Genomic DNA, 27,812 nt, shown 5'->3' with positions numbered 1-27,812 from the left:
AAGGGATATAATATGTCTGTCACAGAGCCAGTTAACCATGATATCAATGATTCAGAGAATGATCCTAAAACTCCCAGTGTGAAATCTCCTTGACCATTACTAGATGATGGATGCATACGATTTGGAAAAACATTCAGGTGTACTCACTGAACTCTTAACAGCTCCAGGGCTCGACCATACCAGCATTTCATAATACTGGGATTGCCCATCACTGAACAAACTTTAGATCCAGAGCCAAAATGTCACAAATCAGACCATCTGATTTGAAATATGCACACTCAAGCAACAACTGACACTCGACTGGATGTAGATGCCCACTTGATTTGACAAGCAACAACTCACCTTGGTAGTGAATATCAACACAGAGTTTGCATTCTTTACCTGAATGTCACAAAAGCATAGGTTGCCTTGTTGACTGCCTTGACTTTCTTGGGTTCCAGTTGCAGACCAGTCACATCTTCTTCAGTTGCTGTAAGAAAATATATTATAAATATAATTGAATTGCCTATTCAGCATGCAAGTCTTACCAGTTCATGGTTCCTTTTTATGGGAAAATCTTGGTACCAAACACTGACTAGTCTAGCCTCTGATCCAGACCTTTGAAATTTAATAAGTAAACAAAAAAACATACTACTAAATGTTGGGGACATTGAGATGTGCACCTTGTACTGTGTTTATTCCTTGAGGTCTAACCCTCTCACATTTGACCAAATTCAACACCTGGTTGTCCATGATATTTAGGGCCAAGATACCATGACATAATCAATTATAACTCTATAAACATGTACATGTACCGGGTATTACAATTAATTGGTTTCAACAGAACACTGAGAGAGTTTTACAGTGAAAATCAAATGTTCAAGCTCTCAACTCCAATGAAGCTTCATGAATTCTCCAAAACACACTGAACTGATAGCATATCTGTTGTACATGTACATACATGTACATCAATTAACATTGGAATCCATCATCATGATCAAAATACAAAATGTAAGTTTGTACAATACCAGGGGCTGGGATTTTTTCGGTGGATTTAGAGGGTGGTTGGGTTTAAAGAACAGCGTTGCACTATCTTGAGGAAAACACACCCCCCCCCCCCCAAAAAAAAAATTAATATAATTATACGAGCAGAAACAAAAATTGGCAATTTCATGACAATGTCAATAGTGAAACAGTGTTGAGTGTTTGGTTACACTGCTGTCAAAATACTAGACAAAATTATCCTTGAATAACTTAAAGATGAAAGGCAAAGCTGGGAGAAAATATGAAGAAGCTTTTAGTTTCGATTTCACATTGCTCAATGTCTTATATTCTCGGTTAGTATAAAACTGGAGTCATCTTGAAATGGGACAGACTACATGTACCATTTACTGCATCCGTATGGAATGTTGCAAATAGTTGTTACACTGTACACGAACTATGGGTGATGGCTACCAAAACAGCTCCACTCCATCAACTGAAGTACAAAAGCATCTTGAGAACTTTGTTAAGAGTCAAGACAGAAGTATACAAATATCATGGTTGAGTACTAAAATCGTTGCACCAATCGGCCTCCTCATCAACTTTGTCTTTCTATTCACAGTCATTCGAGTGAAGTCCATGCGTACAATCATCAACATCTACTTATCCAATCTGGCTGTGGCTGACTTGCTCCTTCTTATGACTCAATTTATATTTGCATTGCTTTCACATAAAGAGTACAGCGTCTTTGTCCAAAATGCATCCCAAGCTTTACGAGACACGTTCCTAGCTGCTTCTAACTTCTTTGTGGTTACCATAGCAGCTGAGAGATTCTCTGCAGTGCGCAATCCTCTGACATTCAAGGAAAAAGCCTCTAAATCTCGGGCAGCAAAGATATCAGCAGGACTCTGGGTGCCAACAATTATTGTTGGCGTGATTCTGATATTCTTACCAATAACACAGTACGTCTTCAATGACATCCTCTTTTGGACCTTTTCCATTATCAACCTTGTCTGTTTAATAGCAACTATTGCTTTGTACATCTACATAGTAGTGAAAGTACGAAAACAATCAGCCCTGTTCCCAAACCGTCCCAAACAATCAGGAAAGGTTCTCTGTATGGTTATCATCAATACTGCTGCTTTCTTCATTCTGAAGTCATTAAACATTGCAGCTTCAATTATTATCATTGTGGCAGGGACTTATTCTACAAATGTGCCTTCCCAGGCTGTTGAATATCTAAAACTTGGAAAAAAAATAAATATAGTGCTTATGTGCACAATGATCATGCACCTTATCAACAGCTCCATCAATTCCCTGGTCTACAGTGCCACAAATGCTGAGTATCGTGCAGCTGTAGTCGAGGCTTTCTCATTCATGAAACTGTGCTGTCGTTGCTGCCCAAGACGGATACCCAGCCGACCATTGCAGCCAGGGAAGCAGATTGAGCTTCATGTGATTCCATTGGCAGAAAATGACCAAGAGCACCATGCTGCCAGGCCAAGCAGCAGCAAGCCACCAAGCCAAGGGCATGCACAACACACAGCGAGTCAGGACAGCTGTCAAGAACAATGTTCCAGGCAAAGCAGCAGCAAGGCATCCATGCACAGTCAGCAGCATGTTCAAGTGCACGTTGAGGTACATGCAGAACCAGCAGGGACCCCAGCGCTTGCAAGTTCTCATCAGGAACAATGCTCTAGTCTGACTGACTGCAAGCCATCCATGCAAGGGGAACAGTGGGTACATCTAGAACCAGCAGAGAGCCAGCAGTCACTTGCAAGTACTCAGGAACAATGTCCTGGGCTGACTGGCACCGAGCCATCAGCACAAGGTGAGCAGTATGCACATCCAGAACCAAAAGGGAGTCAATCGTTGGAAAGATGTCAAGAGCAAAGTTCTCTGGTAATTGAGTGTGAGACGTCCAAGTGAGGGGAGCACATGTGTGCTTTTGAACTGCTCTAGGATGTTCAAAATGTAGAGCAGTTTTAAGGCCTTTTCATACCTGTACTGTACATTTTCTTCATTGGAAAGCCAAATAGATTTGACATCGAGAAACAATAACAGCATAATATGGTGGAGTTGAAATGCGTTTACTTTAGTGGATTGACAATAAATGTACGTACCATGACATCATTAATGTGCAGGCCCAGAGCAGATTGCAACCAACTATCAGTGAAGGGAACAGCTGGAACTCATTCATGTATGTATGCAACTGGTTCAAAATTTACAAATCGCATTACCTTCATTGCTAATTGAATGAGGATTTTGTGTGTGTCTAAATGAGCAAGTTTGTTTGTTTTCTGTGTGAACAAAATACATAAACATTTGTCTTCGAGCAAACTTGTATCCTCGATTCTGATTGGTTGATCCATGGCAACAACAGTGTGCTATGAGGCTGTTTTGCACGGTCCATATCGCACCCTGCGTACTGCGCTATTCCAAGATGCGAGCGACATTCCAGCTGCACGTGCTGACCCGCTAAATATTTTTGAGTAAAGCAAGCTAGTTCCAACTTTACTGCGCGTCAAGTTTGCTTGAAGATAAATTCGTTATCACGCTCGCGGTCGTGGAACACGGAAAATGTAGTGCGTCAGTGTCCCACATATCACGAGGCCGAATGTGGGATACAGACGCACTACATTATTCCATGTTCCACTCGCGCTCGCAAGATAACTAATAGTATTGGCACTGGAAAACCATGACATTTTCCACTTTAAAAATACTTTTTTAAGTGTCTTTGCAACAGATTTTGAGGTTTGTATTTTGGTACATGCACCTCTTAATAAGTTTGAGGATGTTTCAGGCTTTTAAACATTTTTATGAAAGTGCCAAGTTCCATATTCATAAGCAATACAGTGATGTCATGAGCTGGAACTTCAGTGTCACTGCTGTTTGACGACAAAAAGTTACAAAAGTGTTTTGGTCGAGGTTGACTATATTTAGCATGATCATAGCACAGGGTCATAATGCACAAAGTGCTATGTGTGCATGCACAATGCAAAATTTTTGTTCATAAATTACACGGAAAATCCCAAAGCTGTACAGTGTAAAATACCTATATTGACATCACAGCAACATAAGAAACAATTGTGAAAGTGCACAGGCATTGCAAAAAGTATGCAGCTGTTTACCATTACTTCATATGATTATTTTTATGTTTCAGGGAAATTCATTCCATGGCCCGTTGATGTAATAGAAAAGACCCTGAAAAATTTCAACTATGGTTGGCAATACGAACTCTTGAAAAAGTGCAAACTGTATGATTATCAATACCCAGGGTTTAGTGTTTATAGAGCAAACTCACCGCAAATTCAAAATGTCTTGGGAGGTTTTGGATCTCAATCTTGAAGATCACTGAGGTGAAGTGCTGTTGCATCAGATAGTGATAAAGATCCGTTATGGCAGCGCCAGTCACCGGTACGTCAGAGGTGCTGGTGGAATGGTTATCTTGTGGGTCAAGACGTGATAGACAAATGAACAGATTAAAAAAACAAGCTCCAATCAGAGAAAAAAATAGATTGAATTGCTATTTTTTAGCATTAGCTATGTTTAAGTCTAATATGAGCTTTTAAGTGAGATGTCTATGGCTACCGTCTAGGTCTTCACCCGTTACAATTACATGGGAACAATCTGACAATAGCCGTAGCCATAGCTCTAGAAGCCCGTTTCAGACTCAGCCAAAGTAACAGACAAACAAATGTGACAAGTTATGCATTAGGAGCATCTGATTCCAAATACATTATACCAATCTTTGGGCATACATTTAGAACAATGTGGAAAATGGGCTTTATTCACGAGTCGGCCATACTAAATTGAAAGCGAGGTAAATTGGAACTTGCGAAGAGAAATCATAGCAATGACATAAAATAAATTACAAATTAAAACCAGTCGGCTGTGATGAATAATTTAAAATTTGAGATTAAAAAATAAGCATACCCTAATGTTTTAAGCCACATTAAAAGAAAAAGACAAAAGTGACGATAGAATGTACAAATAGTCTGGCACCATCCAACTCAACAGTTCACAATTAGAAAGAACACATGCAGGGAACACGACCAAAATGGCTTCCTTGTGAAAAAAGTCCATATATTCTCAATACCAAATTAAGTGCCGACCCTTCGTTCAAAGTTTCTTGAAATTGGTTTTAGCGAGAAAAATCTATTAAAGATGTGTTTTTTTTCAGCAGAGCACAGACATATTGTAGGCTTTGTATGTACAGTATGGGATTTAATCTGCTTTCTTCATAGCTACTACATGTAGCTGGAGAAAATGTAGTCGTTAGTTAAAGTCAGCAAAGTGTACCTCACTTCTGTCAATAGAGCATGCAAGTTGATCGGAAAAAACCTGCAAGATTTTATGTAAATACGCTACATTAAGCATGGCACCATGTATGTAACAACGTGTGTAACATCCTATTTGTGTGCATTTATTTTGTGTCCTGACTAGGTTTATCCAGTCAAGGGCAATGAATGGGTTCTGAAAAAGAGAAGAATCATTCCAATTTACAACACATTCAAAACATTGCCAATTGATTAGGTCTACTATGATAAATTGAAAAAATGTTGACTTCCGTTCAATCGATCACGCAGACAACTATTGGGCAAATTCAAACACGGAAATCTGTGACTAGACTAGTCAGTGTTTGGTGCCAAGATGTTTACATGAAAAGTGAATGTGAACTGGTGAGACTTGCATGCTCTGTAATTGTACATTGACTATGTAGCACCAGAAGTCTGTTGTATTACATTTATGAGCTCCATGTCTGTATGATGTTTAAATGCAAAGCAATATTTTACAATTCTTTCAGATGGACTCAAGTTTACTTAAAATTTGGACAATTGAAAAATCAATGCTATAAAATATGAATGTCTTTGTAAAGTTAGCATCAGACAAGATTGTACATATACATGTATCTTAATTTGGACAGTATCCAAGGAATTGCTGCTTTCTACATGTTCATTAAAGCTGCTATTTGCTTGTGTACTTTAACACTCTAAACACAATAATAATACAGCAATGTACTATAACCAAATCGGTGTTAGAGCTCTTATGTCTTTCTGATACCCAGTAATATTTGATTCTTTGTTTTGTTGGCCGGCAGCAGGATGCAAACCATGTTTCTAAAAGTCACATCCTTTTATAAGACAAACAAATTTGCTTGTTAAAGCAAGATCAGTGATAATTAAATGTGCATGTACACTAGCAACATTTAATGAAGCAGTGATTTTCCTGAATTTTGTAACCTCAATCTTGGTTGTAATTGTTGAAAAATCCCTATTGATTTCAAGAGCTTGCTGGTCAATGTTGAAAGTACAAACATATACCCTCAATATTCATGCCACAAAAGTAAGCCAACATATTGGTTAGGAAAGGGGATGACAAGGGTTAAAGTCTTTTGTGGCTTGTTTCTTTCTTTTCAATAATTAAAGCCTGACAGATAGATTGGACAATGCATAATATGTACATCTGTCAATCTTTCTGTGTGCTGCATTCTGATTGGTAGGTAACTAATCAAGTCCTTCGTGCGTCATCTACTTATAGGCCATGCCCCTCGATAGCCGATCCAATCAAACATGAAAGCTGATCTAGGTCTTTTACAAAAAGGAAACTTAAGTGGAAATACGTACGTGTACCTTCTTAAGCACCAAGCCGGAAACCAAGAGTGTTATCTGTCAATGAAAATAATAAGACATGAAACTGAAATGTTTGCACAATTTATCCAGGGCCAAGTTTCATGAAGACCTGATCTTAAATGACAAGAAATTAGGGGAATAACTAAAAAAATCCTGAAACTTTCTGTTGCGGTGTTCATAACAGGCACATCACATGCACATCTCACATGTGCACACTTCATGTCCATTCTAGGCAATGTGCACTTTTTGCCTAGAGCACCAATACCAGAGGCTAGGGTGCTCTAGCTGATCTTTAAAAAAAAAAGGAAAAGTAACGCTTTGATTTCCATTGAAGAGTGCCCCCTATGATTGCTCTTTGCTTCTCTCAGAACTACTTGAACGTCATGTTCACAGAATTTAATGATCAGCATTTTTTGTCAACACGTGATGATCCCATTGCAAATCCCTCCCCCCCCCCACGTACCTCTGGACAAAACACGCAAGGAGGCGGAATAAATCCCCTACCTGGGGCATGCCGTGATTTTGGATTCTAGGTGCTCTGTGGTGCAATCTGAGGTAATTTTTGACCATTGATGTTTCTGAGCAAAAGATCATAATTTAAACATCATTTTCGAGTTTGGAGTAATTGAATCAGCTATTCTGAGCTATAGAATCATATGTAGGCTACAAAAGTGGGGAGGGGGCAAACGATATGATATCCTCCCACTTTAAAAGGTGGGGGGATTTGTCCCCCCCCACCACTCCCCCCTTCCTCCAACGATTGACGAGATTGGAACCAGCCAGCCAGCCCCAGTAAGCTTGGTGATCAAGTGGTTAAGACATCTGCACTAGGAAGCAGAAGGTTGCTGGTGCCAGTCCCACTTGGGTAACTTGTGAGTTTAAAATTTTAGTTTTTCATTAGGGGGGGGTTGCTTTATTGTGTTTTCCTTTTTTTCAAAAACCTTTGGGAATTTCGCGTGCGTGTGGACTATACTTCAGAAAATTTGATAAAAATATTTTGTTAATCTAAAATAATTCTTAAGAAAGATAGGCAACATTTTCTGGAGCTTTAGCAAGTTTTTCGGGGCAACTGCACATGTTAGTCCGCTGTGTCTGGAAGCAGTTTGTCAAGGAAGATCACATTTCCATTCTGGCCCGTAACCATCCCGTGTCTTTGGTGAGCAACTCACCTTTGTTGCTTCAGCCAGGGAGACATCTCCCCAATGTTCCGTTGCAGCATCTTGGATAAATTCCTCAGAAACTCCCTGGTGTTGGTCTATTTGGTGGATAGCTGGTCCTCATACGGCTGGTTCCATGGTGGAGTCACTGTGTTGTTTAACCTGCAGATTGGGAAAGGATGAAAAATTGAGCTCAGTATTTCAGAGTCTTAACAAATTTTAGTAATAGTGAATGGTTCAACTGCTATCCTTTTTGAGATTTGGCAGACACAATATCAGGGTGCTAGTGGGTTTGGGTAAATTTGGGGTCAATACAAAATACTTGACCCAAACCAAATAGCACCAATATCCATGATATCCGAGTTTAGAACTGCAGTACATTTTTAATGGATGGTGGTTCGAATCCAGCCCAACCCTGCATTCTATCTCAATGTCTTCACCTCTCTTCTACTGCTCAGCTGTCCTCCTCCTTCCTCCTCTTAGCTTCTTGGGTGTTTCCATCAGAGTCCTCTTGGCTTCTCTTCAGCAATCAGCACTGTTACCAAACCGTCCCAAGCTAGCAGGCAAAGGTCCTCCGTATGGTTATCATCAATACTGCTGTTTTCTTCATTCTGAACTCATTGAACATTGCAGCTACAATTATTCTCATTGTGGGAGAGACTTATTCTATAAGTGTGCCTTCCCAGGCTGTTGAATATCTAAAACTTGCAGAAAAAGTACTTATTCTGAATATTTGCATACAAATCTTCCAACTTGTCAATAGCTCAATCAATTCCCTGGTCTACAGTGCCACAAATGCTGAGTATCGTGAAGCTGTAGTTGAGGCTTTCTCATTCCTGAAACTGTGCTGTCGTTGCTGCCCAAGACGGAATCCCAGCCGACCATCGCAGCCAGGGAAGCAGATTGAGCTTCGTGTGATTCCAAAGGCAGTAAATGACCAAGAGCACCGTGCTGCCAGGCCAAGCAGCAGCAAGCCACCAAGCCAAGGGCATGCACAACACACAGAGAGTCAGCAGTCACTGGACAGCTGTCAAGAACAATGTTCCAGGCAAAGCAGCAGCAAGGCATCTATGCACAGTCAGCAGCATGTTCAAGTGCATGTTGAGGTACATGCAGAACCAGCAGGGACCCCATCGCTTGCAAGTTCTCATCAGGAACAATGCTCTAGTCTGACTGACTGCAAGCCATCCATGCAAGGGGAACAGTGGTACATCCAGAACCAGCAGAGAGCCAGCAATCACTTGCAAGTACTCAGGAACAATGCTCTGGGCTGACTGGCACCGAGCCATCAGCACAAGGGCAGCAGTATGCACATCCAGAGCCAGAAGGGAGTCAATCGTTTGAAAGATGTCAAGAGGAATTTTCTCTGGTAACTGAGAGCGAGACGTAGGGCAGAGCAATGCAAGTGCACATGTGTGCTTTTGAACTGGCTGTATGTTCAAACTGTAGAGCAGTTTTAAGGCTTTTTCAAACCTTACTGTACATCTTCTTCATTGGAATGCCAAGTAGATTTGACGTCGAGAAACATTAACAACATAATATGCTGGAGTTGAAATGTGTTTTAATTTAGCAGATTGCCAATACATTTACGTACCATTACATCAGAAATATGCAGGCCCACATGAGAGATTGCAACCAACTATCAGTAAAGGGAACAGCTGGAACTCATTCAATGTGTGTATGCAAGTGGTTCAGAAATTACAAATTCCATATTGTTATTGTTGCTTGAATGAGGTTTTGTTGTATGTGCTTATATGAGGATATATCAATGTATATGTATCGGCACTCACATATGGATACCCCTCACGTTTTTCCAATGTAAATGTACTTTTTTTTTAAGTCCTTTGAAAAAGATTTTGAACTTTTAATTTAGCACCTCTGTATTTTCAGTCTCAGGATGTGTGCTTTTAAATATTTTTGATACTGATAAGTAACATATTCATGAGCAATACAGTGATGTCATGAGCTGGAACTTCAGTGCCACTGCTATTTGAGGACAAAAAGTTATAAAAGTGTTTTAGTTGAAGTTGACTGTTTTGTTCATTTAGCATGATCATGGCACAGAGTCAGTGAGATACTACAATGTACAAACTGCTATGTGTACATGCACAATGCAATGAATTTTTAGTTCATAAATTTCACAGAAAATCCCAAAGCTGTACAGTGTAAAATACCTATATTGACATCACAGCAACATAAGAAACAATTGTGAAAGTGCACAGGCATTGCAAAAAGTGCGCTTAAAAACGATAACAAGTATGCAGCTCATTTGCAACTACTTCACATGATTATTTTCATGTTTCAGTGAAATTCATGCCATGGCCCTTTAATTTGGTTAATCTATTTTTAAAGACCCTGAACAATCCCAACCATAGTTGGCAATATGAACTCTTGAAAAAGGGCAAACAGTATGATTATCGTTATCGAGGGTTCAATGTTAAGGGAGAAAACTCACCGCAAATCCAAAATGTCTTGGGAGGTTTTGGATCTCAATCTTGAAGATCTCTGAGGTGAAGCGCTGTTGTGTCAGATAGTGATAAGGATCCGTTATGGCAGCGCCAGTCACCGGTACGTCAGAGGTGCTGGTGGAATGGTTATCTTGTGGGTCAAGACGTGATAGACAAATGAACAGATTAAAAAACAAACTCTAATCAAAGAAAAAAATAGATTGAATCGCTATTTTTTAGCATTAGGTATGTTTAAGTGTAATATGAGCTTGCAAGTGAGATGTCTATGGCTATTGTATGGGTCTTCACCCATTACAATTACATGGGAACAATAGCCGTAGCCATAGCTCTAGAAGCCCGTTTCAGACACAGCCTAAGTAACAGACAACACAAGTTGCAAGTTATGCATTAGGAGCATCTGATTCCAAATACGTTATACCAATCTTTGTGCATATATGTAGCACAACATGGAAAATATATTCTCAAGACCAAATTAAGTGCAGACCTTTCGTTCAAAGTTTCTGCAAAAACAATTATCAAGGAAAAATCTATTAACCATATGTTTGATCTGCACAGCACCTATGAGACCATTGCAGGCTTTAGATGTACAGTATGGGATTTAATCTGCTTTCTTCATAGCTTCTACATGTAAAGTAGCTGTAAAAATGTAGTTGATATATAAAGTTGAAGTCAGCAATTTGTACTCCACTTCTGTCAATAGAGCATGTAAGTTGATCGAAAAAAACCTCAGTTCAAGATTTTATGTGAAAACGCTACATTCGAGTATGGCACCATATATTAAAGGACCTACAACGTGTGTAACATCCTATTGTTTGCATTGTTTTGTGTTCTGACTAGGTTTATCCAGTCAAGGGCAATCCATGGGTTCTGAAAAAGAAAAGAATCATTCCAATTTTCAACACATTCAAAACATTGCCAATTGATTAGGTCTACTATAATAAATTGAAAAAATGTTGACTTCCGTTCAATCGATTACTATTGGGCAAATTCAAACACGGAAATCTGTGACTAGACTAGTCAGTGTTTGGTGCCAAGACGTTTACATGAAAAGTGAATGTGAACTGGCGAGACTTGCATGCTCTATAATTGTACATTGACTATGTAGCACCAGAAGTCTGTTGTATTACATTTATGAGCTCCATGGCTGTATGATGTTTAAATGCAAAGCAATATTTTACAATTCTTTCAGATGGACTCAAATTTACTTAAAATTTGGAAAATTGAAAAATCAATGCTATAAAATATGAATGTCTTTGTAAAGTTAGCATATGTCTTTGTAAAGTTAGCATCAGACAAGATTGTATATACATGTATCTTAATTTGGACAGTATCCAAGGAATTGCTGCTTTCTACATGTTCATTAAAGCTGCTATTTCCTTGTGTACTTCAACCCTCTAAACACACCTAATACAGCAATGTACTATCACCCAATGGGTGTTAGAGCTCTTATGTCTTTCTGATACCCAGTAATATTTGATTGTTGGTTTTGTTGGCCGACGGCAGGATGCAAACCATGTTTCTAAAAGTCACATCCTTTTATAGGACAAACAAATTTGCTTGTAAAAGCAAGATTTGTTATAAATTAAATGTGCATGTACATTAGCAACATTCAATTAAGCAGTGATTTTTCTCAATTTTGTAACCTCAATCTTGCTTGTAATTTTTGAAAATCCCTATTGAGTAAAAGAGCTTGCTGGTCAATTTTGAAAGTACAAATATACACTCTTAATATTCATGCCACAAAAGTAAGCCAACATATTGTTTAGAAAAGGGATTTTCCTGACGAGGGTTAAAATCTTTTGTGGCTTGTTTCTTTTCAATAATTAAATCCTGACAGATAGATTAGACAATGCCCAATATGTGCATCTGTCAATCTTTCTGTATGCTGCACTCTGATTGGATGGTAACTTATCAAGTCCTTTGTGCGTAATAAATCAGCGTTATCTACTAATAGGCCACACCCCTCGACAGCCCATCCAATCAAACATAAAAGCTGATCTACGTCTTTTGCAAAAGGAAACTTAAGTGGAAATACTTACCTTTGTAAGCGCCAAGCCGGAAACCAACAGTGTTATCTGTCAATGAAAATAATAAGACGTGAAACTGAAATGTTTGCACAATTTATCCAGGGCAAATTCATGAAGACCTGATCTTTTATGACAAGAAATTATGGGAATAACTAAAAAAATTCCTGAAACTTTCTGTTGCGGTGATCATGACAGGCACATGACATGCACATCTACATGTGTGCACACTTAATGTCCATTCTAGGCAATGTGCACTTTTAACTTAATGAATTATTGCCTAGAGCACCAATACCAGAGGCTAGGGTGCTCCAGCTATCTTTAAAAAAAAAAGGAACAAAACAGAAAAGTAACTCTATGATTTGAAATGTTACTTTCATTGAAGAGTGCCTACTACTTCAACGTCATGTTCAAAGAATTAAATGATCAGCATTTTTTGTCAACACGTGATGATCCCATTGCAAATCCCTCCCCCCCCCCCCCACGTACCTCTGGTCAAAACACGCAAGGAGGCGGAATAAATCCCCCACCTGGGGCATGCCGTGATTTTGGATTCTAGATGCTCCGTGGTGCAATCTGAGGCAATTTCTGACCATTTATGTTTTTGAGCAAAAGATCATAATTTAAACCTCATTTCGAGTTTGCAGTAATTGAATCAGCTATTATGAGCTATAGAATCATATGTAGGCTACAAAAAGTGGAGGGGGGGGGGGCAAACGATGATATCCCCCCACTTTAAAAGGTGGGGGGATTTGTCCCCCCCCCCCCACCACTCCCCCCTTCCTCGACCGATTGACGAAATTGGAACCAGCCAGCCAACCCTAGCAAGCTTGGTGCTCAAGTAGTTAAGACATCTGCACTAGGAAGCAGAAGGTTCAGGTGCAAGTCCCACCTGGGTAACTTATGAGTTAAAATTTTTATTTTTTTTTCATTTGGGGGGGGGGGGGTGCTTTATTCTATTTTTCTTTTTTCAAAAACCTTTGGGAATTTTGCGTGCATGTGGACTTTACTGCAGAAAATTTGATAATTTTTTTTTGTTAATCTAAAATATTTCTTAAGAAAGATAGGCAACATTTTCTGGAGCTGTAACAAGTTTTTCTGGGCAACCGCACATGTTAGTCGGCTGTGTCTGGAAGCAGTTTGTCAAGGAAGATCACATTTCCATTCTGGCCCACAACCATCCCGTGTCTTTGGTGAGTAGCTCACCTTTGTTGCTTCAGCCAGGGAGACATCTCCCCAATGTTCCGTTGCAGCATCTTGGATAAATTCCTCAGAAACTCCCTGGTGTTGGTCTGTTTGGTGGATAGCTGGTCCTCATATGGCTGGTTCCATAGTGGAGTCACTGCATTGTTTAACCTGCAGATTGGAAAAAAGGATGAACAAGTTGCGCTCAATATTTCAGAGTCTGAACCAATTTTTTAAAATAGTGAATAGCTCAACTGTTATAAGCTTTTTCTAGGTTACGGCAGACACAATAAGAGGTGCTATTTGATTTGGGCAAATTTGGGGTAAAACCAAATGACTTAACCTGAACCAAATAACACTGTCGTATTATGTCCACCATACCTCAAAAGGGCAATGGATTGTTTGTGATCTACATACAACCATTCTCATAACCTCAGTCCATAGTTGGTTGGCTTTTCTTTTGCAAAAGTAGTGCGAAACTCCTCTCCCGAGACGGGTGGTTTGAGGTTAGAGTTTCCTTCTCTTAGGAGGGCTGCCTTGAGTTCCCAGGTTTACGAGCCCCTCCTGCCCAGGACTATTTAACCCATAGCTGGGGCAGTGGTTGTACATGTACCGGTACATTAATTGACCTATCACCGTTTGCGAGTTAACCACGCCCCTTAGACAACCCTATGGAGTTTTTGTACACTGAGTTTTGTTTGTCTTAGATTTTGCGCGTTCCGCATCCATTTGTATATCATGTAATTGGACAATATTTCACACGCTGCGTTGTCGCGACTCTAATGCAATTCTACCGCGATAGGTCAATTAACTTTTGAATCCATCAAAATACAAAATACGCATGTAAAATACCAGGGGCTGGGATTTTTTTCAGTGGATTTGGGGGTGGAATGGATTAAAAAACAGCGTTGCACCATCTTGAGGAAAACACACACACACAAACAAAAAACATGTACCGAGCAGAAACAAAAAGTGGCAAATTTATGATGTCATTATAGTGAAACGAAAGATGTCATTATAGTGAAACAGTGTTGACTGTTTTTGGTTACACTGCTGTCAAAATACTGGACAAAATTATCCTTGAATACCTTATAGATAAAAGGCAAAGCTGGGACAAAATATGAAGAAGCTTTTAGTTTCAACTACACATTGCTCAAGGTCTTATATTCTCGGTTAGTATAAAACCGGAGTCATCTTGAAATGGGACAGACTACATGTACCAATAATGCATCCATTTGGAATGTTGCAAATAGTTGTTACACTGTACATGAACTATGGGTGATGGCTACCAAAACAGCTCCACTCCATCAACTGAAGTACAAAAGCATCTTGGCAACTATTACAAGAGTCGAGATAGAAGTCAACAAATAATATGGTTAAGTGCTGAAATCATTGCACCAATCGGCCTCCTCATCAACTTTGTCTTTCTCTTCACAGTCATTCGAGTGAAGTCCATGCGTACAATCATCAACATCTACTTATCCAATCTGGCTGTGGCTGACTCGCTTTTCCTTACGACTGACTTTGTAGTTGCATTGTTTATTTCACCAATAGAGTACAGCATCTTTGTCCAAAATGCGATCCTAGCTTTACGATCCACGTTCATAGCTGCTTCTAATTTCTTTGTGGTTACCATAGCAGCTGAGAGATTCTCTGCAGTGCACAATCCTCTGACATTCAGGGAAAAAGCCTCTAAATCTCGAGCAGCAAAGATATCAGCAGGACTATGGGTGCCAACAATTATTGTTGGAGTGATTCTGATATTCTTACCAATAACAGACTACGTCTTCAGTGCCATCATCTTTTTGGCCCGTTTCATTATCAACATTGTCTGTTTAATAGCAACAATACTTTTGTACATCTATGTAGTAGTGAAAGTACGCAAGCAATCAGCCCTGCTGCCAAACCGTCCCAAGCAAACAGGCAAGGTCCTCCGTATGGTTATCATCAATACTGCTGTTTTCTTCATTCTGAACTCACTGGACATTGCAGCTTCAATTATTGTCATTGTGGGAAAGACTTATTCTATAAGTGTGCCTTCCCAGGCTGTTGAATTTCTAGAACTTGGAGAAAAAGTACATACATGTATTCTGAGCAGTTGCATAGCAATTTTCCAACTTATCAATAGCTCCATCAATTCCCTGGTCTACAGTGCCACAAACGCTGACTATCGTGAAGCTGTAGTCAAGGCTTTTTCATTCCTGAAACTGTGCTGTCATTGCTGCCCAAGACGGAATCCTAGCCGACCATCGCAGCCAGGGAAGCAGATTGAGCTTCGTGTGATTCCACAGGCAGAAAATGACCAAGAGCACCGTGCTGCCAGGCCAAGCAGCAGAAAGCCACCAAGCCAAGGGCATGCACAACACACAGAGAGTCAGCAGTCACTGGACAGCTGTCAAGAACAATGTTCTAGGCAAAGCAGCAGCAAGGCATCCATGCACAGTCAGCAGCATGTTCAAGTGCATGTTGAGGTACATGCAGAACCAGCGGGGACCCCAGCGCTTGCAAGTTCTCATCAGGAACAATGCTCTAGTCCGACTGACTGCAAGCCATCCATGCAAGGGGAACAGTGTGTACATCCAGAACCAGCAGAGAGCCAGCAGTCACTTGCAAGTACTCAGGAACAAAGGCCTGGGCCGACTGGTACCGAGCCATCAGCACGAGGGCAGCAGTATGCACATCCAGAGCCAGAAGGGAGTCAATCGTTGGAAAGTTGTCAAGAACAAAGTTCTCTGGTAATTGAGTTTGAGACGTCCAAGTGAGGGGAGCACATGTGTGCTTTTAAACTGCTATGGGATGTTCAAACTGTAGTGCAGTTTTAAGGCCTTTTCATACCTGTACTGTACATTTTCTTCATTGGAAAGCCAAATAGATTTGACGTCGAGAAACATTAACAGCATAATATGGTGGAGTTGAAATGTGTTTTACTTTAGTGGACTGACAATAAATGTACGTACCATGACTTCATTAATGTGCAGGCCCAGAGCAGATTGCAACCAACTATCAGCTGATCAGTGAAGGGAACAGCTGCAACTCATTCAATGTATGTATGCAAGTGGTTCAGAAATTACAAATCGCATTACGTTAATTGCTAATTGAATGAGGATTTTGTGTGTGTCTAAATGAGCAAATTTGTTTGTTTTCTGTGAGAACAAAATACGTAAACATGTATTGGCACTGGATAACCATGACATTTTTCACTTTAAAAATACTTTTTTAAGTGCCTTTGAAACAGATTTTGAGGTTTTTATTTTGAGACATGCACCTCTTAATAAGCTTTGAGGATGTTTCAGGCTTTTAAATATTTTCATGAAAGTGCCAAGTTCCATATATTCATGAGCAATACAGTGATGTCATGAGCTGGAACTTCAGTGTCACTGCTGTTTGACGACAAAAAGATACAAAAGTGTTTCGGTGGAGGTTGACTGTATTTAGCATGATCGTGGCACAGGGTCATAATGCACAAAGTGCTATGTGTGCATGCACAATGCAATGAATTTTGGGTTCATAAATTTCACAGAAAATCCCAAAGCTGTACAGTGTAAAATACCTATATTGACATCACAGCAACATAAGAAACAATTGTGAAAGTGCACAGGCACTGCAAAAAGTATACAGCTGTTTACCATCATATGATTATTTTCATATTTTGCGGAAGTTCGTTCCATAGCCCTTTAATTTGGTTAATCTATTTTTAAAGAGCCTGAAAAATCCCAACCATGGTTGGCAATATGAACTCTTGAAAAAGGGCAAACTGTATGATTATTGTTATCGAGGGTTCAATGTTCAGGGAGAAAACTCACCGCAAATCCAATATGTCTTGGGAGGTTTTGGATCTCAATCTTGAAGATCTCTGAGGTGGAGTGCTGTTGCATCAGATAGTGATAAGGAGGTTCAGTGTTCAGGGAGAAAACTCACCGCAAATCCAAAATCTCTTAGGAGGTTTGGGATCTCAATCTTGAAGATCTCTGAGGTGAAGTGCTGTTGCATCAGATAGTGATTAAGGATCCGTTGTGGGACAAGACAATGATGTACAAATGAACAGATTAGAAAAAGACCAACTCCAATTAGAGAAGAAAATAGACTGAATTTTGAGCATTAGGTATGTTTAAGTGTAATACAAATGTATGAGCTTGCAAGTGAGATGTCTATGGTTATTGTCTGGGTCTTCACCCATTACAATTACATGGGAACAATAGCCGTAGCCATAGCTCTAGAAGCCCATTTCAGTCAGTCTAAGTATTAGACAACACATAGTTGCAAGTTATGGATAAAGAGCATCTGATTCCAAATACATTGTAGCAATCTTTGTGAATACATGTAGCACAACATGGAACATATTTTCTGAAGACCAAATTAAGTGCAGACCTTTCGTTCAAAATTTGTTGAAAAAAAATATTGAGGAAAAATCTATGAAATATATGGGATGTTTTTTATGCAGAGCACAGACAAATGTTGACCTCTACTTCCGTTCAATCCATTATGCTGACAACTATTGGGTAAATTCAGTGTTTAGTAACAAGAAGTTCACACGAAAAGTGAATGTGATCTGGCGAGACTTGCACGCTCTAGAATTGTACATAAACTGTGTAGCATCAGTATTATGAGCTCCATGTCTGCATGATGTTTAAATTTTAAGCAATATTCTAATATTTCTTTTAGATTGACTCAAGGGTCCTAAAAATTTTGACAAATGAAAAATCAATGCTGTAAAATATGAAGGTCTTTGTACAGTTAGCGCAGACAAGGTTGTATATATGTACCGTACCTTAATTTCGACAGTATCCAAGGAATTGCTGCTTTCTACATGTTCATTAAAGCTGCTATTTCCTATGTAATATAACACTCTAAACACACCTAATACAAAATAATAAAAGGTTTGCGGAAACACCATGTGTGAATAATTTCTCAACTAAGAGAATGGTTCTGAAAAGAACAAAGGTATAAACTCGACGTTCCGGTCAGTATGCTCTGACCGTCTTCAGGAGAGACGGTCAGAGCATACTGACCGGAACGTCGAGTTTATACCTCTGGTTCTTTTCAGAACCATTCTCTTAGTTGAGAAATTATTCGCACATGGTGTTTCCGCAAACCTTCCATTATTTAGTATCTCCACCATGCAAAGCCTCAAATCTTACACACCTAATACAGCAATGTACTATCATCCAATCGGTGTTTGAGCTCTTTTGTCTTTCTGATACCTAGTAATATTTGATTGTTGGTTTTGTTGGCCGGCAGCAGGATGCAAACCATGTTTCTAAAAGTCACATCCTTTTATAAGACAACAAATTTGCTTGTAAAAGCAAGATCAGTGATAAATTAAATGTGCATGTACACTAGCAACATTTAATGAAGCAGTGATTTTCCTGAATTTTGAAACCTTAATCTCGGTTGTAATTGTTGAAAAATCCCTATTGAGTAAAAGAGCTTGCTGGTCAATTTTGAAAGTACAAATATACACTCTTAATATTCATGCTACAAAAGTAAACCAACATATTGGTTAGGAAAGGGATTTTCCTGACGAGGGTTAAAATCTTTTGTGGCTTGTTTCTTTCTTTTCAATAATTAAATTCTGACAGATAGATTAGGCAATGCCCAATATGTACATCTGTCAATCTTTCTGTATGCTGCACTCTGATTGGATGGTAACTTATCAAGTTCTTTGTGTGTAATAAATCAGCGTTATCTACTAATAGGCCACACCCCTCGACAGCCGATCCAATCAAACATGAAAGCTGATCTACGTCTTTTGCAAAAAGGAAACTTAAGTGGAAATACTTACCTTTGTAAGCGCCAAGCCGGAAACCAACAGTGTTATCTGTCAATGAAAATAATAAGACGTGAAACGTAATGTTTGCACAATTTATCCAGGGCAAATTCATGAAGACGTGATCTTTTATGACAAGAAATTATGGGAATAACTAAAAAAATTCCTGAAACTTTCTGTTGCGGTGATCATGACAGGCACATGACATGCACATCTACATGTGTGCACACTTAATGTCCATTCTAGGCAATGTGCACTTTTAACTTAATGAATTATTGCCTAGAGCACCAATACCAGAGGCTAGGGTGCTCCAGCTATCTTTAAAAAAAAAAAGGAACAAAACAGAAAAGTAACGCTATGATTTGAAATGTTACTTTCATTGAAGAGTGCCTACTACTTCAACGTCATGTTCAAAGAATTAAATGATCAGCATTTTTTGTCAACACGTGATGATCCCATTGCAAATCCCTCCCCCCCCCCCCACGTACCTCTGGTCAAAACACGCAAGGAGGCGGAATAAATCCCCCACCTGGGGCATGCCGTGATTTTGGATTCTAGGTGCTCTGTGGTGCAATCTGAGGCAAATTTTGACCATTTATGTTTCCGAGCAAAAGCTCATAATTTAAACATCATTTTCGAGTTTGGAGTAATTGAATCGGATATTCTGAGCTATTGAATCATATGTAGGCTACAAAAAGTGGGGAGGGGGCAAACGATATGATATCCTCCCACTTTAAGAGGTGGGGGGATTTGTCTTCCCCCCCCCCCCCACCACTCCCCCCTTCCTCCACCGATTGACGAGATTGGAACCAGCCAGCCAGCCCCAGCAAGCTTGGTGGTCAAGTGGTTAAGACATCTGCACTAGGAAGCAGGAGGTTGCTGGTGCCAGTCCCACTTGGGTAACTTGTGAGTTAGTTTTTCATTGGGGGGGGGTTGCTTTATTCCAAATAGCACCAACATCCATGATATCCGAGTTTAGAACTGCAGTAAATTTCTAATGAATGGTGGTTAGAATCCAGCCCAACCCTGCATTCTATTTGAATGTCTTCACCTCTCTTCTACTGGTAAGCTGTCCTCCTCCTTCCTCCTCTTAGCTTCTTGGGTGTTTCCATCAATTTCCTCTTGGCTTCTCTTCAGAGCAGGGCTCTTAGTGTACGGGTCCTTAACTGGCTTGGCGAGCTACGGAAAAGAGTCATTGTGGGAACGTGAACCTGTAACCACAGCAATAGCAGCCACTATAGACCCCTTGCACTGGTAGCCATTGCTGAGGGGTTCTTATTCATTTAAATCCAATGACAAGTGCCAACAGAAGCAAGTGCCAATAGTAAAAACCACAAGTGACTTTGTGAATGCCTTAGCTTTAAGCACTTGTCCTTTCCATTTGTGTCAGCTGAGTGATAAAAAATAAATACAGACAGTCAGTAACCACTTTGATTCCTACCAATCAATCCATCACAAACGACTGAATGTAACAGAAAAGGAGATCACTACATTTGTATTTGTAAATTTGAATGTTTGTGTCGAGGGAGAAAGGGGGGGGGGTGTACTTAAAGCTGCAGGTTACATCCTGAAAAATAGTTTTCTTTTTGAAATTGCTATTTTTCTATCAATATAGAAAAACTTATTCACTTTTGAATGAGACATTAACCGAAAAAATTGGCCCATGTTTAGTTATTGAATTATAACTTTATTATTTCAAATTATTGGCTGCCAGATAATAATTCCATTTTCGCGGGTTAGGCTGGTTCCACTATCTACCCCACTATCAGTATCGATAATGTACGGACCGGGAGCCAGTCTGCTAGCAAAGCGGATCATCGGTCTGTGCCAAGAACAAAAAGAAAAGTTCATGGGAACTTTCTTAGTATAACATTTGATAGCAGAAGTCTCAGTACACTTTCAATTTCAAGTAAGAGAGTGTGGGAATTCCATGGTTTCAAATCTTTGTTGATGCAGTGACTATTTGTATCTGTATTTAAATTTCTTTCTTGATTGTCCGAACATCAAAACTAAAACTTGTATCAAGTTTCCCTGTGCTCTTATTTGTGTTTCATTACATCAGCCCACTCAACTTTCACTCTTTAAGAAGCTCCCATGTCACTCACTCCTGACTAGAATTTTCTGGCGCCAGTTTGTCTTTCATGTCTCAAATATTCATCCCTATCTTGCTGGTTATTTAGGCTGGCAAGTTTCCTAAACGCTCCAAATTCCAACTCCGTGTAGTAAACTAATGGTAAACTCCTTGTTATGTTCATCAATAAATAAAAGCAAAATTAAGAGATTCACTTTTTGTTGGGGTGAGTTTTCAAATTTTTTTATCATGAATAGAGGAAGCTATGTATGGATTAAAACAGAACACAGTTCCCTAAATTGTAGGAAAGAAAAGAATTACACACACATATGAGCAATTCCAGCGTTATAAAAGGGATATAATATGTCTGTCACAGAGCCAGTTAACCATCAATGATTTAGACAAATGATCCAAAAACTCCCAGTGTGAAATCTCCTTGACCATTACTAGATGATGGATGCATACGATTTGGAAAAACATTCAGGTGTACTCACTGAACTCTTAACAGCTCCAGGGCCCGACCGTACCAGCATTTCATAATACTGGGATCGCCCATCACTGAACAAACTTTAGATCCAGAGCCAAAATGTCACAAAATCTGACCATCTGATTTCAAACATGCACACTCAAGCAACAACTGACACTCGACTGGATGTAGATGCCCACTTGATTTGGCAAGCAACAACTCACCTTGGTAGTGAATATCAACACAGAGTTTGCATTCTTTACCTGAATGTCACAAAAGCATAGGTTGCCTTGTTGACTGCCTTGACTTTCTTGGGTTCCAGTTGCAGACCAGTCAACATCTTCTTCAGTTGCTGTAAGAAAATATATTAATAAATAAAATTGAATTGCCTATTCAGCATGCAAGTCTTACCAGTTCATGGTCACTTTTTATGGGAAAATCTTTGTACCAAACACTGACTAGTCTAGCCTCTGATCCAGACCTTTGAAATTTAATAAGTAAACAAAAACAAATACTACTAAATGTTGGGGACATTGAGATGTGCACCTTGTACTGTGTTTATTCCTTGAGGTCTAACCCTCTCACATTTGACCAAATTCAACACCTGGTTTTCCATGATATTTAGGGCCAAGATACCATGACATAATCAATTATAAACTCTATAAACATGTACATGTACCGGGTATTACAATTAATTGGTTTCAACAGAACACTGAGAGAGTTTACAGTGAAAATCAAAATGTTCAAGCTCTCAACTCCAATGAAGCTTCATGAATTCTCCAAAACACACTGAACTGATAGCATATCTGTTGTACATGTACATACATGTACATCAATTAACTTTGGAATCCATCATTATGATCAAAATACAAAAATGTACGTATGTACAATACCAGGGGCTGGGATTTTTTCGGTGGATTAGAGGGTGATAGGGGTTAAAGAACAACGCTGCACTATCTTGAGGAAAACACACCCCCCCCCCCAAAAAAAAATTATAATTACAAGCAGAAACAAAAATTGGCAAATTTCATAACAATGTCAATATAGTGTAAAAGTGTTGAGTGTTTTGGTTACACTGCTGTCAAAATACTAGACAAAATTATCCTTTAATATCTTAAAGATGAAAGGCAAAGCTGGGAGAAAATATGAAGAAGGTTTTACTTTCAACTACAAGGTCTTTAATATTCTTTAGTATAAAACTGGAGTCATCTTGAAATAGGACAGACTACATGTACCAATAATGCATCCGTATGGAATGTTGCAAAATAGAGTGCTACACTGTACATGAACTATGGGTGATGGCTACCAACACAGCTCCACTCCATCAACTGAAGTAGAAAAGCATCTTGAGAACTATAACAAGAGTCTAGATAGAAGTCTACAAATAATATATTTAAGTGCTGAAATCATTGCACCAATCGGCCTCCTCATCAACTTTGTCTTTCTCTTCACAGTCATTCGAGTGAAGTCCATGCGGACAATCATCAACATCTACTTATCCAATCTGGCTGTGGCTGACTCGCTCTACCTTATAACTGAATTTATATTTGCATTGTTTTCACCTCTAGAGAACAATTTCTTTGTCCAAAAGGCAATCCAAACTTTACGATACATATTTCTAGCTGCCTCTAATTTCTTTGTAGTGACCATAGCAGCTGAGAGATTCTCTGCAGTGCGCAATCCTCTGACATTCAAAGAAAAAGCCTCTAAATCTCGAGCAGCAAAGATATCAGCAGGACTCTGGGTGCCAACAATTATTGTTGGTGGGATTCTGATTTTCTTACCAATAACAAACATTGTCTTCACTGTCATCGCCTTTTGGGCCTGTTCAATTATCAACTTTGTCTGTTTAATAGCAACTATTGTTTTGTACATCTATGTTGTAGTGAAAGTACGCAAGCAATCAGCCCTGTTTCCAAACCGTCCCAAACAAGCAGGCAAGGTCCTCTGTATGGTTATCATCAATACTGCTGTTTTCTTCATTCTGAACACATTGTTCACTGCAGCTACAATTATTTTCATTGCGACGGAGAGAAGTACAGGTGTGCCTTTCCAGGTTTTTGATGAATATATAAAACTTGCGGAAAAATTAAATATTCTGACCATTTGCATAGCAATCTTCCAATTGATCAACAGCTCCATCAATTCACTGGTCTACAGTGCCACAAATGCTGAGTATCGTGAAGCTGTAGTTGAGGTTTTCTCATTCCTTAAACTGTGCTGTCGTTGCTGCCCAAGACGGAATCCCAGCCGACCATTGCAGCCAGGGAAGCAGATTGAGCTTCGTGTGATTCCACAGGCAGAAAATGACCAAGAGCACCGTGCTGCCAGGCCAAGCAGCAGCAAGCCACCAAGCCAAGGGTATGCACAACACACAGAGAGTCAGCAGTCACTGGACAGCTGTCAAGAAAAATGTTCCAGGCAAAGCAGCAGCAAGGCATCCATGCACAGTCAGCAGCATGTTCAAGTGCATGTTGAGGTACATGCAGAGCCAGTGGGGACCCCAGCGCTTGCAAGTTCTCATCAGGAACAATGCTCTCGTCTGACTGACTGCAAGCCATCCATGCAAGGGGAACAGTGTGTACATCCAGAACCAGCAGAGAGCCAGCAGTCACTTGCAAGTACTCAGGAACAATGTCCTGGGCTGACTGGCACCGAGCCATCAGCACAAGGGCAGCAGTATGCACATCCAGAACCAGAAGGGAGTCAATCGTTGGAAAGATGTCAAGAGCAAAGTTCTCTGGTAATTGAGAGTGAGACGTCCAAGTGATCAGGGAGCACATGTGTGCTTTTGAACTGCTCTGGGATGTTCCAACTGTAGAGCAGTTTTAGGCCTTTTCATACCTGTACTGTACATTTTCTTCATTGGAAAGCCAAATAGATTTGACGTCGAGAAACTTTAACAGCATAAATGCTGGAGTTGAAATGTGTTTTACTTTAGAGGATTGGCAATAAATGTACCCACCATGACATCATTAATGTGCAGGCCCAGAGCAGATTGCAACCAACTATCAGTGAAGGGAACAGCTGGAACTCATCCAATGTATGTATACAAGTGGTTCAGAAATTACAAATCGCATTACGTTCATTGCTAGTTGAATTGTATTGACATCACAGCAACATAAGAAACAATTGTGAAAGTGCACAGGCATTGCAAAAGTATGCAGCTGTTTACCATTTTATAATTTTTTCATGTTTCGCGGAAATTCATTCCATGGACTATTAATTCAGTTAATCTATTTTAAAAGAGTTGAAAAATCCCAACCATGGTTGGCAATATGAACTCTTGAAAAGTGCAAACTGTATGATTATCGCTATCGAGGGTTCAATGTTAAGGGAGAAAACTCACTGCAAATCAAAAATGTCTTGGGAGGTTTTGGATCTCAATCTTGAAGATCACTGAGGTGAAGTGCTGTTGCGTCAGATAGTGATAAGGATCCGTTACGGCAGCGCCAGTCACCGGTACGTCAGAGGTGCTGGTGGAATGGTTATCTTGTGGGTCAAGACCTGATAGACAAATGAACAGATTAAAAAACAAACTCCAATCAGAGAAAAAAAAAATTGAATTGCTATTTTTTAGCATTGGGTATAGTTAGGTCTAATATGAGCTTTTAAGTGAGATGTCTATGGCTACCGTCTAGGTCTTCACCCATTACAATTACATGGGAACAATCTGACAATAGCCGTAGCCATAGCTCTAGAAGCCTGTTTCAGACAGCCTAAGTGACAGACAACACAAGTTGCAAGTTATGCATTAGGAACATCTGATTCCAAATACGTTATACCAATCTTTGTGCATATATGTAGCACAACGTGGAAAATATATTCTCAAGACCAAATTAAGTGCAGACCTTTCGTTCAAAGTTTCTGCAAAAACAATTATCAAGGAAAAATCTATTAAATATATGTTTTATCTGCACAGCACCTATGAGACCATTGCAGGCTTTAGATGTACAGTATGGGATTTAATCTGCTTTCTTCATAGCTTCTACATGTAAAGTAGCTGTAAAAATGTAGTTGATATATAAAGTTGAAGTCCGCAATTTGTACTCCACTTCTGTCAATAGAGCATGTAAGTTGATCGAAAAAAACCTCAGTTCAAGATTTTATGTGAAAACGCTACATTCGAGTATGGCACCATATATTAAAGGACCTACAACGTGTGTAACATCCTATTGTTTGCATTGTTTTGTGTTCTGACTAGGTTTATCCAGTCAAGGGCAATCCATGGGTTCTGAAAAAGAAAAGAATCATTCCAATTTTCAACACATTCAAAACAATGCCAATTGATTAGGTCTACTATAATAAATTGAAAAAATGTTGACTTCCGTTCAATCGATTACTATTGGGCAAATTCAAACACGGAAATCTGTGACTAGACTAGTCAGTGTTTGGTGTCAAGACGTTTACATGAAAAGTGAATGTGAACTGGCGAGACTTGCATGCTCTGTAATTGTACATTGACTATGTAGCACCAGAAGTCTGTTGTATTACATTATGAGCTCCATGTCTGTATGATGTTTAAATGCAAAGCAATATTTTACAATTCTTTCAGATGGACTCAAGTTTACTTAAAATTTGGACAATTGAAAAATCAATGCTATAAAATATGAATGTCTTTGTAAAGTTAGCATCAGACAAGATTGTACATATACATGTATCTTAATTTGGACAGTATCCAAGGAATTGCTGCTTTCTACATGTTCATTAAAGCTGCTATTTCCCTATGTAATTGACACTCTAAACACACCTAATACAGCAATGTACTATCACCCAATGGGTGTTTGAGCTCTTTTGTCTTTCTGATACATAGTAATATTTGATTCTTTGTTTTGTTGGCCGGCAGCAGGATGCAAACCATGTTTCTAAAAAGTCACATCCTTTTATAGGACAAACAAATTTGCTTGTAAAAGCAAGATCAGTGATAAATTAAATGTGCATGTACGCTAGCAACATTTAAATAAGCAGTGATTTTCCTGAATTTTGTAACCTAAATCTTATTATTAGATGGAATTTTTGCGCCGGGGTGATATTATTCACATTAGGTTTTGCCCTTCAATGACATTTTTTTTTTTTTGGCCAACCGATCCCGTTAACTCGGTGGTTGAGTGGTAAGACATCTGCACTAGAAAGCAGGAGGTCGTGGGTTCGAGTCCCACCTGAGTGATTTTTTCCAACTTTCACTCGGGAGGTAACACACTGAGTATACAGTGGTTTAAAAAAAAAAAAAACGTCGGTGAAGGGCAAAACCTAATTTGAACCTAAATCTTGCTTGTAATTGTTGAAAAATCCCTATTGAGTAATAAAGCTTGCTGGTCAATGTTGAAAGTACAAATTTACACTTTAATATTCATGTTACAAAAGTAAGTCAACATGAATTGGTTAGGAAAGGGAAGACAAGTGTAAAAGTCTTTTATAGCTTGTTTCTTTCTTTTCAATAATTAAATCCTGACAGATAGATTAGACAATGCACTATATGAACACCTGTCAATCTTTCTGTGTGTTGCATTCTGATTGGTTGGAGTTGATCAGCATTAGCTACTATTAAATAGGCCACGCCCCTCGACAGCCGATCCAATCAAACATGAAAGCTGATCTAGGTCTTTTACAAAAAGGAAACTTCAGAGGAAATACTTACCCTTGTAAGCGCCAAGCCGAAAACCAACAGTGTTATCTGTCAATGAAAATAATAAGACACGAAACTGAAATGTTTGTACAATTTATCCAGAGCGAAGTTTCATGAAGACCTGATCTTTTATGACAAGAAATAAGGGGAATAACTAAGAAAATTCCAGAAACTTTCTGTTGCGGTGATCATAACAGGCACATCACATGCTCATCTCACATGTGTACACACTTCATGTCCATTCTAGGCAATGTGCACTTTTAACTTAATGATTTATTGACTAGTGCACCAATACCAGAGGCTAGGGTGCTCTAGCTATCTATGATTGCTCTTTGCTTCTCTCAGAACTACTTCAACGTCATGTTCAAAGAATTAAATGATCAGCATTTTTTGTCAACACGTGATGATCCCATTGCAAATCCCTCCTCCCCCCCCCCACCTCTGGTCAAAACACG

The 27,812-nt window shown here is 39.3% G+C and overlaps 1 protein-coding gene and 2 pseudogenes across 1 annotated transcript in view; 2 read left to right on the top strand and 1 right to left on the bottom strand.

The window, feature by feature from the left end:
• LOC119730113 (tRNA (uracil-5-)-methyltransferase homolog A-like) overlaps nt 1–27,812 on the bottom strand; it is a 46,420-nt gene that overhangs the window by 1,342 nt on the left and 17,266 nt on the right. Inside the window, exons 9-12 of the mRNA XM_038202895.1 lie at nt 27,370–27,405; nt 21,995–22,083; nt 13,449–13,598; nt 12,258–12,293 (exon numbers count right to left, since the gene is read on the bottom strand). Of these exons, the coding sequence (XP_038058823.1) occupies nt 27,402–27,405 (4 nt within the window). The 3' untranslated portion in view covers nt 12,258–12,293; nt 13,449–13,598; nt 21,995–22,083; nt 27,370–27,401. The remainder of the gene's footprint in view (nt 1–12,257; nt 12,294–13,448; nt 13,599–21,994; nt 22,084–27,369; nt 27,406–27,812) is intronic.
• Nucleotides 8,181–16,189, top strand: LOC119730115 (annotated as a pseudogene).
• LOC119730114 lies at nt 22,852–24,501 on the top strand (annotated as a pseudogene).

This window comes from Patiria miniata, unplaced genomic scaffold (genome assembly GCF_015706575.1).
Source record: "Patiria miniata isolate m_02_andy unplaced genomic scaffold, ASM1570657v1 HiC_scaffold_22, whole genome shotgun sequence".
Lineage (NCBI taxonomy): Eukaryota > Metazoa > Echinodermata > Asteroidea > Valvatida > Asterinidae > Patiria > Patiria miniata.
This window is presented reverse-complemented; position numbering and strand designations above follow the sequence as displayed.